The 14,628-nt window shown below is 47.5% G+C and overlaps 1 protein-coding gene across 1 annotated transcript in view; it reads right to left on the reverse strand.

Annotated features, from left to right (window-relative positions):
• Positions 1-14,628, reverse strand: part of LOC105467655 (dynein cytoplasmic 1 heavy chain 1) — a 93,559-nt gene that overhangs the window by 40,131 nt on the left and 38,800 nt on the right. The window contains exons 20-34 of the mRNA XM_071099569.1: positions 14,363-14,572; positions 14,035-14,181; positions 13,016-13,182; positions 12,754-12,927; positions 11,363-11,528; positions 11,079-11,267; positions 10,793-10,987; positions 9,859-10,141; positions 8,913-9,013; positions 7,684-7,843; positions 5,934-6,177; positions 5,249-5,432; positions 4,765-4,977; positions 3,299-3,537; positions 2,641-2,797 (exon numbers count right to left, since the gene is read on the reverse strand). Of these exons, the coding sequence (XP_070955670.1) occupies positions 2,641-2,797; positions 3,299-3,537; positions 4,765-4,977; positions 5,249-5,432; positions 5,934-6,177; positions 7,684-7,843; positions 8,913-9,013; positions 9,859-10,141; positions 10,793-10,987; positions 11,079-11,267; positions 11,363-11,528; positions 12,754-12,927; positions 13,016-13,182; positions 14,035-14,181; positions 14,363-14,572 (2,829 nt within the window). The remainder of the gene's footprint in view (positions 1-2,640; positions 2,798-3,298; positions 3,538-4,764; positions 4,978-5,248; positions 5,433-5,933; positions 6,178-7,683; positions 7,844-8,912; positions 9,014-9,858; positions 10,142-10,792; positions 10,988-11,078; positions 11,268-11,362; positions 11,529-12,753; positions 12,928-13,015; positions 13,183-14,034; positions 14,182-14,362; positions 14,573-14,628) is intronic.

The following is a 14,628-nucleotide window of genomic DNA, read 5'->3' on the forward strand; positions in this document are numbered from 1 at the left end:
TACTTGGGAGGCTGAGGCAGGAGAATCACTTGAGCCTGGGAGGTGGAGGTTGCAGTGAACCAAGATCATGCCACTGCACTCCAGCCTGGGTGATAGTGAAAACCTGTCTCAAAAAAATTTTTTTTCTGCACTTATTAAAAAAAAAACAGGCCGGGCGTGGTGGCTCATGCCTGTAATCCCTGCACTTTGGGAGGCCGAGGCGGGTGGATCACAAGGTCAGGAGTTCGAGACCAGCCTGGCACACATGGTGAAACCCCGTCTCTACTAAAAAAAAAAAAAAAAAAATACAAAAAAACAAAAACAAAAACAAAAAACAACACCTACAGCTCACATCACTACAGTATTCACCATTCTCTCTACAGGAATCTGGGCAGGACAAGTGTGTGTGCCAGAGAGAAGAGCAGGGCAGACCACCGTGTTTAAGGTTTCCCACTGTTCTTGAGGGCACAGAAGCAACAGCCCCTCCAAGGGTGATGTCAGTAGTGACTGCGTCCTGGGTACGCACTGGGCCTGGATCCCTCCAGTCTCACACAACCTGACCAGGCATGACCAGGCAGGCATGCTGTGTCTCCAGTGTTTTTTTTTTTTTTTGGAGATGGAGTTTCGCTCCTGTTGCCCAGGCTTGAATGCAATGGTGTGATCTCGGCTCACTGCAACCTCCGCCTCCCAGGTTCAAGCGATTCTCCTGTCTCAGCCTCCCAAGTAGCTGGGATTATAGGCATGCGCCACCACGCCCAGCTCGTTTTTTGTCATTTTAGTAGAGACAGGGTTTCATCATGTTGGTCAGGCTGGTCTCAAACTCTTAACCGCAGATGATCCACCTGCCTTGGCCTCCCAAAGTACTGGGATTACAAGCACGAACCACTGTGCCCGGCCTCACCTCCAGTTTAAAGATGGCGCAGGTGACTTGCTGGGGTCCCACTGCTAGTCAGTGGTTGAGATTCAAAGCAGGTGGTTGGACTCGAGTCTTAACCCCGGAGCTGTAACGAGGAGCTCAATCTCCTCTGACAACAGTTAGACTCTACTGATCAGCTGTCAGAGCGGAACTCGAGTTGTTGGAGTAAGTGCACTTTCAGATAGTACTCAGAATCCATGGCTGGTTCCTGAAGCTGAGATAAATACCAATCCTAAGCCTTGTTGTTGAAGGCTCATAAGCTGATCAGGCCAGAAACCTCGCATCATCCTTGAATTGTTTCCTTCACATTCACATCTAGTCCATCAGCAAATCCCATGCATGCTTTAAACTCCGACCACAGCCAGCCACCTCTCAGCACCTCTGCTGCTGCCAGCTCACCCCGTCCCTGATGCCTGGAGGACTGAGGCAGCCTTCAACTGGCCTCCTGGCTTTCACCCTGCCCTCTTCATTCTCCAAAAGGCAGCCAGACGGATCTTCGTGGACATACACCACGGAACATCGCTCCTGCCAGGCTGCTCCATGGATCCCAGCTTGCCCAGTGTACAAACTCACACTCCCACAATGACCTCCAGGGCCCCTGACCTGGCTCGTTTCCTCTCTGGTCTCAGCCCTGACTTGTCCTCCCTAGTCCTCTCTGTTTTAGCTGACTGCCCCTTGCTGTCCTCATGCACACCGGCCCCTGTCCCAGACCTGCTACTCCTGCTTGTGTGTTCCTTTGCCCAGAATACTTGGGAGCCTTGGAACCTAATCCCTCACTCCCCTGTGTCTGCTCAAACCACGTTCACAGGGAAGGCTTCACATTTTAACCTCCAGCCCCCACCAACACCTGACAGCTCACTTTCCATTTCTTTTTTTCTTTGCACCAATCACTATTCATTTTGTTTGTCCATTTTAAGCATCACACATGAGCAAGGGCTTTTGTCTTCCTGCTTTTTTTTCTTTTCTGAGACAGAGTCTCGCTCTGTCACGCAGGCTGGAGTGCAGTAGCGCAATCTTGGCTCACTGCAACCTCCACCTCCCAGGTTCAAGCGATTCTCCTGCCTCAGCCTCCCAAGTAGCTGGGACTACAAGCGCCCGCCACCACGCCTAGCTAATTTTTTGTATTTTTAGTAGAGACGGGGTTTCATCATGTTAGCCAGGATTGTCTCGATCTCCTGACCTCGTAATTCACCTGCCTCGGCCTCCCAAAGTGCTGGGATTACAGGCGTGAGCCACCACGCCCGGCCTGTCTTCTTGCTTTCTTACTGCTGTATTTTCAGCATCTACAACAGGGTCTGACTCAGTGCAAATCTATACCGGGCCTGGCAGTGTTTATTGATCAGTAGGTGTTGTCAGGCACCTGCACCATGCACTCATTTCCCAAGGGACAGCCTAGAAAGTCCCATTCCAAATTTCTCATTTTCCCAACTCTTTAGATGTATAATAGCTTAAGAAACCCTAACGACAACCCCACCATACAAGGTTAACCGATAATCACAGAATGTGCTTATTATTCCATAAATGATAGAAAGCCATTAATAAAACCTATTAAAATGTTTCTCACTAGTCATGGAAATGGAAAAAAAAATCTAGCAGTTGAGATGCTGCCTTTGAAAATTACTTACACAATGATCGCTACTCCACGGAATCTGGGTCCACGACTCCAGATCTGCACTTAGCTAGCATATGAATTTTAGTTGGCCAAAAGGAATTATTCAGTTGATGACATACAAAAGGCTACTTACATTGGGTGGAAGACTGAGGCGCTCTCCATTGGGCAGAGTTAGGAGCTTGTTGTCATCCAGCACTGAGTTCAAGTTCTCAACCCATTCTGGATCCACATCGCCATCGAAGACGATCCACTGGCGCTTCTGCAGCTCGCCTCTCACGCTGTCGATGATCCTGGTCGGGGAAGGATTTTAAAACAGCTGCTGACTAAATCAAGATTTTTTTTTTTTTTGAGACGGAGTCTTGCTCTGTTGCCCATTCTGGAGTGCAGTGGCATGATCTCGGCTCACTGCAAGCTCCGCCTCCCGGGTTCACGCCATTCTCCTGCCTCAGCCTCCCGAGTAGCTGGGACTACAGGCGCCTGCCACAATGCCCGGCTAATTTTTTTGTATTTTTAGTAGAGACGGGGTTTCACTGTGTTAACCAGGATGGTCTCGATCTCCTGACCTCGTGATCCGCTCGCCTCGGCCTCCCAAAGTGCTGGATTACAGGCGTGAGCCACTGCGCCCAGCCAATCAAGATTTCAACATTAGGCATGTTTACCTATGATGGTTTGAAGTGACCTTTAATTTGCTCAGACTTTGGCTGAAAATAATGTATACTCTGCTCTTGTGAGAGCAAAGTACGTAGGGCCCACATCCAGGAGAACACAAACACAGATCAAAGAAGACGTACTTTCTCAGCACGTGTGTGAAGAGCCCATCTGTCCATTCCCTGGTGTTGGGGTCCAGGGTTCCGTAGAGGTGGTCTTTGCTGATGGCCTTGGGGTCGATGATATGGGCCACACCTTCCACACCCTCGAGTCTCTCCAACGCCTTCAGCAGGACACGCCAGGCCATGCTCTTCCCACTTCCCGAGGGCCCCACCATCATCAGGCCATGATTGATCTGGGTGATCTGATAGAGCTGGAGAACCTGCAGGGCCCAACAGACCAGCACAGTGACCATCCCAGAGGAGGAATGGGGCCAGCTCCTCGCTCAGCCACCTCTTGTGAAAGTCAGCAAGAAATATTACGTGTGGACTTCTTTTTTTTTCTGAAACGGAGCCTCTCTCTGTCGCCCACACTGGAGTGCAGTGGCATGATCTCAGCTCACTGCAAGCTCCACCTCCCAGGTTCCAGTGATTCTCCTGCCTCACTCCCCCGAGTAGCTGGGATTACAAGCACCTATCTATGGATTCTCTCTTTTTTTTTTTTTTTGAGATGGAGTCTTGCTCTGTTGCCCAGGCTGGAGTGCAGTGGCCGGATCTCAGCTCACTGCAAGCTCCGCCTCCCGCGTTCACGCCATTCTCCTGCCTCAGCCTCCTGAGTAGCTGGGACTACAGGCGCCCCCAACCATGCCCGGCTAGTTTTTTGTATTTTTTAGTAGAGACGGGGTTTCACCGTGTTAGCCAGGATGGTCTCGATCTCCTGACCTCGTGATCCGCCCGCCTTGGCCTCCCACAGTGCTGGGATTATAGGCGTGAGCCACCGCGCTATCTATGGATTTTTAAAGGCAAGTACTGAAACTCCCCAACTGGAGAGATGTTACATAGGCCACATCTAAAACAAACATTTCCAAACTGGCGAGTTCTTTAGTAAGTCAGGAAGGCTGGAGCCAGTGGGACAAGACACCAACGAGCAGCCTCAACAAGGACACATCAGATCCCGGCAAGGACAACGAGAGACTGAATGGATGAGCTGTATGTTCAATCCCGTACAGCGTCTCTCAGGCTAAACACACACAGCTTGTGTAAACAACAAACTTTTTCTTAAATGAATCACATAGATTAAAGGAAAGAAGCCAATACAGAATGTAAACTACTTACTGATCAGCAATTTAGGCTGTTCATCTCTGGCACTGGAAAGTCTTGTAAGCAGAATTTTTACCAGTATAAACAACTTTCCAAAATAGTCATGCACTTAGCATTTTCAGAAATCGAACTGTATCGTGTAAAATTTTCAGGTTAAGTATTGTTTCCTCTTCATTTAAACAACAACAACAAAAAATTCAAATAGGCCTTGGGCAAATCTTCATAAAGCATATTATGCACCTCCACAGCCTCTGTGGACAGTTTCATCAAAGGGCCCACGGTTGTCATTACTGGACACTAAGGCCAGCAGGGTCTGTGAGGGCAGTGGTCAAGGAAACAATCCGAGTTACCTTTTCAACCCACATTCCACCAACTTCTTCTCCATCTCCATATGTCAAATACATCTCCTGACACACTTTCTTCAGCTCTTCTCGAAGGGCAGTCATCTCACCCCTGTGATACTGGACTCCAGGGAACACGTCCGACAGGAGGCTGAAGAGCAGCGGGATGTCCTCTGCCACCAGCTTCGGCACCATCGTCTCACAGACGCTCTGTATCAGAATCTACGGGGAAAGGGCTGGGCTGTGAGCAGTGGAGCACGGCTTAAGTGCTGCCCGCTGCATCCCCAGGAGATGCGTGATCGGTAACTGTTGGTGAACAAAGGGTGCGACCATCACTCGCCCACATTCGTGCACTCAACTCACTGGGCCAACATTCCAGTCGATTCCAGTCATCCCAAGACATGTGAACCACAAGAAGAACCCACAAGTCATGGCTTAAATGTTAAAAAGGTAAAGTTAAATAATGTATAAGGTTTGAATGATCAAAACGAACCTCTTGTTCAGGGAGATTTTCAGCAATTTCTCCTTCATCAACTGCTTCCCCTCGTTCCTCTTTCTCCCTCTTTATCTTCTGGATTCTCTCTCTCTTCACATTGCCTGCACTCACCAGCACACTCTTCAAAGCCCGAAGACCAAAGTCATAATGGCTTTGGGAAGATAGCTGCTCATCGCATAGTCTAGATAAGAAAAATAAAAGGCTTTCTTTAAAAACAGTATACTTTAAACAATAATAGGGTCAAGTGTCAAGAAATCAGAGATGGATATTTTGAAAGACGTACCATCATTACACATAAAAATTGTAAGGTTGGCTGGGCGCGGTGGCTCAAGCCTGTAATCCCAGCACTTTGGGAGGCCGAGAGGGGCGGATCACGAGGTCAGGAGATCGAGACCATCCTGGCTAACACGGTGAAACCCCGTCTCTACTAAAAAATACAAAAAACTAGCCGGGCGAGGTGGCGGGTGCCTGTAGTCCCAGCTACTCAGGAGGCTGAGGCAGGAGAATGGCGTGAACCCAGGAGGCGGAGGAGCTTGCAGTGAGCTGAGATCATGCCACTGCACCCCAGCCTGGGCGACAGAGCAAGACTCCGTCTCAAAAAAAAAAAAAAAATTTTTAAGGTTAAATGGGCACATTTATCACACGTAAGAAATATGATTAGGAAGAATTCTAGGCTACTTACTTAAAAAATGGGACGATTTTGTTGGCAAGCACTTCAGCAGTGCGGAAGCCCTGTGAGTACAGCATGACCTGGGCGATTAACTGCCGGTCGGGCTTGGTCATCGCCAGGCTCCGGAACAGCTTCTTCAAGTTGTCAGGAAGGTTAGACCGGCCCGCGTAGCCAGGGTTCATGGTGATGAAGATGGCCATGTCCGGGCTCACCTTGACTTGTTTGTTCAGTAGCTCACAAGTAATGGGGGCAGAGGCTGAGAACGAGATGACAGTGTTAAGGCCAGAAATGTTAAAAAACAAACAAACAAACAAACAAAAAACCCCATTCTAAAATGTCTCTAAAACAACAGACAAAGCTCTCGTTCTCCCAGGGAGCTGGAGTAGAGGCTTCCTGGGGGGCTACTCTCTGGCCTTTCTTCAGGGACCACCAGCCACGCTCTCCCAGCCCAGGTGGACCCATTCCCATGCACCTCACGTGCACGTGTCCCAGGTCAAGCCACCAGAGGCAGAGACCACTATGTTATTTGGGCAACACAGCACTGAGTGTCACAGAGAACTCAAGATAGAGATGCAGTCCACAAATGCGCAAAAATAAAAAGGAAGAAATGCCGCGACACTGACTGGCTTAGATCATGGGAATTACCTGTTCCTAGCATCGACAAAATAAAAAGAACCCCAAACCTCCAAGCACCTCTGAGCCACTTTGGAACAAAGTGTATTCTCGCCTTAAGAGAACACTGATTGCAAAGGCAAGTGCTGTGCTTTCTTCCACACTCCTTTTGTTTTACTTAGGAGGTCCGGGGAATTCTCCATAAGGCAAGTTGTTATTATGCAATAAAAGGAAACATTAAAAGCTACACTGTGTACCTAAGACAGCATTTCACACCTACCCAATACCTAAATGTTTGCCTCCTTCAGCATCCCACTCTCCCTGACCCATATGCTGGGCCTTTGTGTTGAACCGGGAAGGGAAGTGGTCCCTGGGGCCTCTCTGACAGCTGCTCCTATCATGATAAAGGGCTTGTTTCCAAAGACAGATGGCAGAACACTGGCCAGACAGGTGGCTGGGGAGGCTGGCTCTCTGACGATGTGGGAAGGAAGAGGGGGCACCGAGGGCCCACACCAGAGGACACACTCATCCCGTGGCAAAGGCCATGGAGGGCACACACAAGCTGTAAGGGAGCACGGGGGCATCTGCCTGGCTGAGGAAGGACTGTTCAGGTTTTTGGTTGTCCTGGGACATAGAAACCTCTATGCTGCTGCCCTAGAACAAGGACTGAAAGCGGTGACGCAGAACAGTCCTGGGTTTTTTGGGGGGAACAGTTTTGCTCTGTGGCCCAGGCTGGAGTGCAGTGGCATGATCTCAGTTCACTACAATCTCTGTTTCCTGGGTTCAAGGGACTCTCCCTGCCTCAGCCTCCCGAGTAGCTGGGATTATAGGTGTGCACCACCACGCCAGGCTAATTTTTATATTTTCAGTAGAGACGGGTTTCACCATGTTGGCCAAACTGGTCTTGAACTCCTCACCTCAAGTGATCTGCTTGCCTTGGCCTCCCAAAATGCTAGGATTACACACGTGAGCCACCACGCCTGGCCTGGGTTTCTTACCTTCCATCTTTAACCATGGCTCACTATACTGCCTATAATAGTGAGTTCCTGTGAGCTAAATTCCTATTTCTAATCCAAGAGGTAAAAAATCAGTTCACAAGGGAATTTCTCTCTACATTCTCTAAGTAATCTTTGAAGAAGAGGTGTCTTACTCTTGTCGTAGTTGGGGCTGGAATGTTCACGCAGTGCTTCCTGTATGCACTGCACCTGCTGGGACACAGCTGACAGCATCCGCTCCTCCAGGCGGTTGAACTCGTCAAAGCAGCCCCAAGCACCCACCTGGCAAAGGCCCACAAAGATCCGGCCCATTGCCTGGAAAGGAGAGGAAGAAAGAAGCTAAAACCACCTGCTGTGCCCTAAATTGTCTCCCCCTCTCCCTTGCCACAAATTAGTATGTTGATGCCCTTACCCTAGTGGGTTTGTCTCTAGCAAAAGAGCATGTAAGGATGTAACTAAGGTTAAATGAGGCCATGAGGGTTGGGCCGCTTATCCATGGGACTGGTGCTCTTATAAGAAGAGGAAGAGGAATCAGAATACTCTCCATGCTTATATTCCAAGGAAAGGCCTTGTGGGGACAAAATAGCCATCTGCAAGCCAGGAAGAGGGCCCTCACTAGGAACTGAACCCCACTGGCACCTTGATCTTGGACTCCCCAGCCTGCAGAACTGTGAGGAAATACATTTCTATTGTTAAGTCACACAGCCTGTGCTGCTTGGATATGGTGGCCTGAGCAGACTCCCATACCACCTGCCTCCGTGCTGGCTTCATGGGGCTCAAATCCTGACTCTGACGATCTGTTTGGCCTTGGGCAAGTCACATCTTTTTGAAACGCATATCTCCCCATCTTTGAAATGGGGATAATACTACCTACCTCCCATGGTGGTTGTGAAGGATAAATTAGAGTCACATCTCAGGTGAGGGGCCCAGTGCCCACACACAGCAGTTACTTCATGAACAATAGCCATTATCATGACAGATGAAAAGTATAATACCTTCTTTCCTTCTGTGCCAATAAAATCTCAATGACAAAGCTACTGTTTTTATTCTATCACTTTTTGTCGAATAAAGATAAACCTCCTCCATAACATGTGCTTATTCCAAGACACAGGCACTAAAAATGTCTTCAAAAAACTGACATTTTACAAAAATATTACACTAAAGATCTAACTTTGAAAACATGAAACTAAAGTCAACTTCAAAGCATGTATGCTGGACACCTCAAACACTTCAAAATAACACCTATCGCTACTACAGGACTCAGGAGGCCATACAAACCATGCTGAGCTGCAACGCAAATGGCTTTCACAGGTACGAGCTTGATATTCCCCAAACAATCCCCGCAGGGCATTAGATTTTAGGTGGATCCCATAAAGCGTCTCACCTGGAAATCAAAGGTTTCATCACAGTTGAAAACTAAAACAAACCGTCCAAGCTGATGGCCAAGAGCTTTGACAGACTCCGTTTTCCCAGTTCCAGCAGGTCCTGTTTAAAGAAAAGCAACAGAATGCTTGAGTCCATTACCTAACTGAAAACATATCTTTAGCTTTAAAATAACTATAAAAAGCAACTCATTTAAAAAACCCAAGTAGTGGCCAGGTGCGGTGGCTCACGCCTGTAATCCCAGCACTTTGGGAGGCCGAGGTGGGCGGACTGCCTGAGGTCAGAAGTTCGAGATCAGCCTGGCTAACATGGTGAAACTCCATCTCTACTAATAATACAAAAATTAGTCGGGCTTGGTGGTGGACGCCCATAGTCTCAGCTACTCGGGAGACTGAGGCAGATTGCTTGAACCCGGGAGGCGGAGGTTGCAGTGAGCCAAGGTTGCACCAGTGCACTCCAGCCTGGGTGACAGAGCAAGACTCCGTCTCACAAAAAAAGTCAAAGTAGTAATAAATGCAAACAAATTTAAGATTTTAGAATGTACACACCACATAATTAAGTAGTACATTCAGGCCGAGTGTGGTGGTTCACGCCTGTAATCCCAGCACTTTGGGAGGCTGAGGTGAGTGGGTCACCAGGTCAGGAGTTCGAGACCAGCCTGGCCAACATGGTGAAACCCTATCTCTACTAAAAATACAAAAATTAGCCTGGAGTGATGGCGCGTGCCTGCTATCCCAGCTACTCAGGAGACTGAGGCAGAAGAATGGCTTGAACCTGGAGGCAGAGCGTGCAGTGAGCCAAGATCACGCCACTGCACTCCAGCCAGGGCGACAGAGACTCCATCTCAAAAAAAAAAAAAAAAAAAAGAAGTACATTCAAATAATTAGTTCTATCTTCAAACATTTTAATACATGATTCCATCTGTCCAGATCTGTGGAAGAACTTACCAAATGGGGAACCCCCCAGCCTGGCCTCCAAGGCTTGTGTCATCGTCAAATAGCAGCGGTCAGTGAGGGGGGTCTGGACCAGTTTGTCCTGAACACCCAGGTACTCAAAGCCATAGTTAAATTTGGCATTTGCCATTTGAATTGACAACTGCTGTAACACATCAGTTTGCTTAGGGTCAAAGTAAAATCGCATCTGGCTGAGCCATTCAAAAGATTTGGCGTTGTCAATCTTGCTTTTGATCAAGGACCTTGTAACGTCTCTCTGGTGAACCAACTCTGTAATCTGAAGAAAGACAGTCACTTTAAAAGTTCATCTACACTAAAGCAATACAGTGCATTCTCGGGGGTTGTGGATTGTTAAACTGAAACTGAGGTTCTAGGTCCAGTTACAGTGGCTTTCAGTAAATGTTCCAAAAGGCAAATTCACTTTCAGAGATGAGAGAAAGGTTACTCATGAGATGGTATTACATAGAACCCAGAGCTGCAGCAAAAACAAAGAAACAGAAACACCTGGCTTTAAATATTTTAAAATTCTGCAACTATCCTAAAACATGATGGAAGACTAGCTTTCTGATGTCTGTCCTAAGAGTCTGCCATGTGCCACCATGGGACTCGGAGCAGGCACTGCCCACGCCGTGCAGCTTAGCACTGCTGTGGCCACCTCTCTGGGGAGATGACGGGAATGAGCAAGAGATCCTGACCAAGGTTGATCCCTTCCTCTCTACCGTGATGTCATGTAACCCCCGCATGCCCCTGAGATTACCTTTCAATAGGGACAGGGAGCCAAATGCCCACCCTCAGAGGATATCCGTACACCGTCCACTGTTCTCCTTGATACTATCTGAAACCTTTTTCAAGCATGATTTCCACTTAACTGCATGGTTGAGGGTGTAAGAGTCTAACTGGTAAGGAAGGAGTCTGGCGCGAGACTAACCAAGTGTTCTAGCTTCCGCCTTCGGAGTGGGGGCTGCTCCATGAGGACAGAGTCTGCTAACACATTGAGGGTGACCTCCACATTGCTCAGCACGGAGTGCAAGGGCGCGGCGTCTCCACCTCCGCCCATGCTGCTCAGTGCGGTCTCCACGTTCTCAGACCAGGCTATCTGGGCTGACAAAACCACAAGCTGGGCCTGAAAGACACAGGAACAAGATCCCAAAAGATCATTTTAAAGATTGGTCCACGTTTTCACCATGAGCCCACTCACTTCTATTATAGATTACCTGGTATTTATCAATCCAAGTGATGTAGGTATTTGGGTCAATTGAAGTTGCTTTACCAAAAATCTCAACTTCCGTAACAGACTCAGCAAGCAGTTTGGCCAGGGTGACCCTCATCTCCTTCTCTACCAGCGTGAGCCACTCGTTGATTTTGGGATGCTCAGTAATTGACACAGGAGTTTTAAACAGAACCTGAAATAAATGAAGAAATAAAATTGAAGTAACAATTTTAAATGAGGCGTGCAAAAATGTGAGAGAAGTTTTAAAAGTTACAAACAGAAATTTACCTCCTCTCCTTCCCGAGATGAAATACCCAAAACAACAGAGTTATCCTCGTTCAGGATGATGCTCGAAACTCCAGCAAACATCTTCTTGAAATGTTTCTGTAATTTAGCGACATTCTTGCTGTTTCCAATGATTTCAAGCAAATCTTCATCACCCACAAAATAGAACCTAAAATTAAAATAACACTCAAGTTGCTAAAATATGATATACACATATAAGGTGAATCAAGGCAAAATTTCAAACTGCAGGAAGGGAAAGAAGATGTGGCTGGTGGTGGCAATCTCCAGCCCAAATTCAAATCACATCGAAATTTCTTCCAGTCCTTGGCAAAAGATACACACTTACCTAACAAGATCTTGAAGTAAGAGGAATTCAACGAATGCAAAGAATTGCATGTCATCTGCCTTAGTAAGTTACTTTATTAACTTTTTTTTTTTTTTGAGACGGAGTCTTGCTCTGTCACCCTGGCTGGAGTGGAGTGGCGCAATCTCGGCTCACTACAACCTCTGCTTCCCGGATTCAAGCGATTCTCCGGTCACAGCCTCCCGAGTACCTGGGATTACAGGCAGCCACCATCATGCCTGGCTAACTTTTGTATTTTTGTAGAGACAGGGTTTCACCATGTTGTTCAGGCTGATCCTAAAATCCTGACCTCAGGTGATCTGCCTCCCAAAGTGCTGAAATTACAGGTGTGAGCCACCACGCCCAGCCTATTAACCAATTTTTAAAAAAATCTGTCCAATTCAGCCTAAGCAAACTACTCTGAAAGGAAAAGATGCCACTCAGAAAAATGTCAGAGGCTGGGTGTGGTGGCTCATGCCTGTAATCCCAGCACTTTGGGAGGCCGAGGCGAGCAAATCACCTGAAGTCAGGAGTTCTAGACAAGTCTAACCAACATGGCGAAACCCCATCTCTACTAAAAATACAAAAATTAGTTGGGTGTGGTGGCGGGCACCTGTAATCCCAGCTACTTAGGAAGCAGAGGCAAGAGAATCACTTGAACCTGGTAGGAGGAGGTTGCAGTGAGCTGAGACTGCACCATGTGCTCCATCCTGGGTGACAGAGCAAGACTCCATCTTAAAAAAAAAAAAAGAAAACTGCCAGCGATCAACACTGAAGAGATGCCATGCAAGCTGCCTTGGAGGGTAGATGATAGTTAAATTAAAGACTTAGGAAATCCAAGGTAGGACAATTTAAAAAATCCAAGGTAGGTACAATTAGTAATCACTGCATGACAGGGAAGGGAATGGTAATCATTATATGTATTATTGGCTAACAAAATCCTTGATGTCAAAACTAACAAACAGAGGCCCAGAAGGGAAAGGAGATAGCTGGAAAAATGCACAACTGAAATTCAGCTTGACTCCAGGCCAAGTCAAAGCAAGGATCTTACCTGGGGAAAGATGACCGCTCTCTTTCCAGATATTCTCCCAATGCTTTCTGGATCTTTCCTAGCAGGTCTGCCAATCTTTCCAGAGACCTCTGTACTCCCTGGATATTCAGAACATCCATAACAAGGGGAGACTTGGACACTTTTTTCATTAGAGCCAAAAACTCAGTGCTGATGCTACAAATGAAATTAAAACATGCGTCAGTCTTTGCACAGAGTAGTTACCAGCTGCTGGCAAATCTGGCTCTCGGGCTGGAGGCCATACCTCTGAAACCGCTGGGTTTCCACTGGCAGCAGGTGCTTGATATCTGCACTGCCTGTGAAGATACCCTCCAGGTAGACCCACCGCCTCTGCACATCAATCCACACATCAAAGAGAGCCATGATCCTGTTCAGCTTATCTTCCCAGCTGAGTGCATCCTCTTCAAAAACCTGGTGGACAGACAAGAGGGCAGAGGTAAACTGCTAACCCTTTTACTCACAGACATGCCAAAACTCACTGAAAAATGCAGATCAGGATCTCATGAAGTAATCTCATTCACATTGTAAAAAACAAGTAGATGGGTGCAGGTGGCTCACACCTGTAATCCCAGCATTTTGGGAGGCCGAGGTGGGTGGATCACTTGAGGTCAGGAGTTTGAGACTAGCCTGGCCAACATGGTGAAGCTCTGTCTCGACCTAAAATACAAAAATTAGCCAGGTATGGTGGCGCGTAGCTGTAATCCCAGCTACTTGGGAGGCTGAGGCAGGAGAATCACTTCAACCCAGGGGCGGAGGTTGCAGTGAGCCGAGATGGTGCCATTGCACTCCAGCCTGGGTGAGAGCGAGACTCCACTTCAAAAAAAAAAAAAAAAAAAAAAAAAAGCAAGCAAACAAAAAAACAAGTATTGGCTGGCTGTGGTGACTCACGCCTGTAATCCTGACACTTCAGGAGGCCGATGCAGGAGGACTGCTTAAGCCCATGAGTTCAATACCAGCCTGGGCAATATAGTGAGATGCTGTCTCTACAAAAAACAAAAAGTTAGCCCAGTATGGTGGCATGTGCCTGTGGTCCCAACTACCTAGAGGCTGAGGTGGGAGGATCACTTGAGCCCAGGAAGTCAAGGCTGCAGCAGTGAGCTGTGATCGTACCACTGCACTCCAGCGTGGAAGACAGAGTGAGACCCTGTCTCAAAAAATAAAATAAAAAACAGGTACCTAGTAACTGTCAGTGAAAAGGTATTACAGTGAAAGTGTGGGAGACCACTGGTGGGGAGGCCAAGCTTCCTTCCCCAGCGACAGCACCTTGTAATACGGAGAGAGCTTCATGGCCGAGACGCTGTTGATGTGCTCTTTGACCTTGTTGAAGAGGTCATCCCAGCCGCGGATCAAGCGGCACTTGTTCTGATAGTTAACCAAGTCTAGTTCATAAGTATTCCACACTTCTCGTATCTGAATTCAAACCGGAAAGACGCACGTTATCAATATGTGGGCATCCACTAGTTGCACAAGGGACCAAGCACTATGAGAACCAAAAGGACCACAGATGACAAGGCTCCATTTTTACATAGCTCAGATCCATGTAACAGCCTGGAACACAACATAAAAGCAGCCGTTCAGTCTTATTACTTGCCTGCTTCAAAAATTCTTCCAAAGCCATCTCCCCTTGTGCCACAAGCAGTACATCCTTGACAATAGCTTCATTTTTCTGCAAGTCAACATCCCAGATTTGGCCAAGGGTTAGCTCAGAAACAACCCAATTAACATGAAGCCTTTTCATGAGCTGTTTCCAATGGCGGTCTTTAAGTGCTTCAGATTTCAGTTCAATCACCAGCATGTTTATCTGTGGAGAAAGTAAACGAAGTGTCTGTGCAGGTGCATTTCTGACGGACACTCATC

Source organism: Macaca nemestrina, chromosome 7, assembly GCF_043159975.1.
Source record: "Macaca nemestrina isolate mMacNem1 chromosome 7, mMacNem.hap1, whole genome shotgun sequence".
In the NCBI taxonomy this organism is placed as follows: domain Eukaryota; kingdom Metazoa; phylum Chordata; class Mammalia; order Primates; family Cercopithecidae; genus Macaca; species Macaca nemestrina.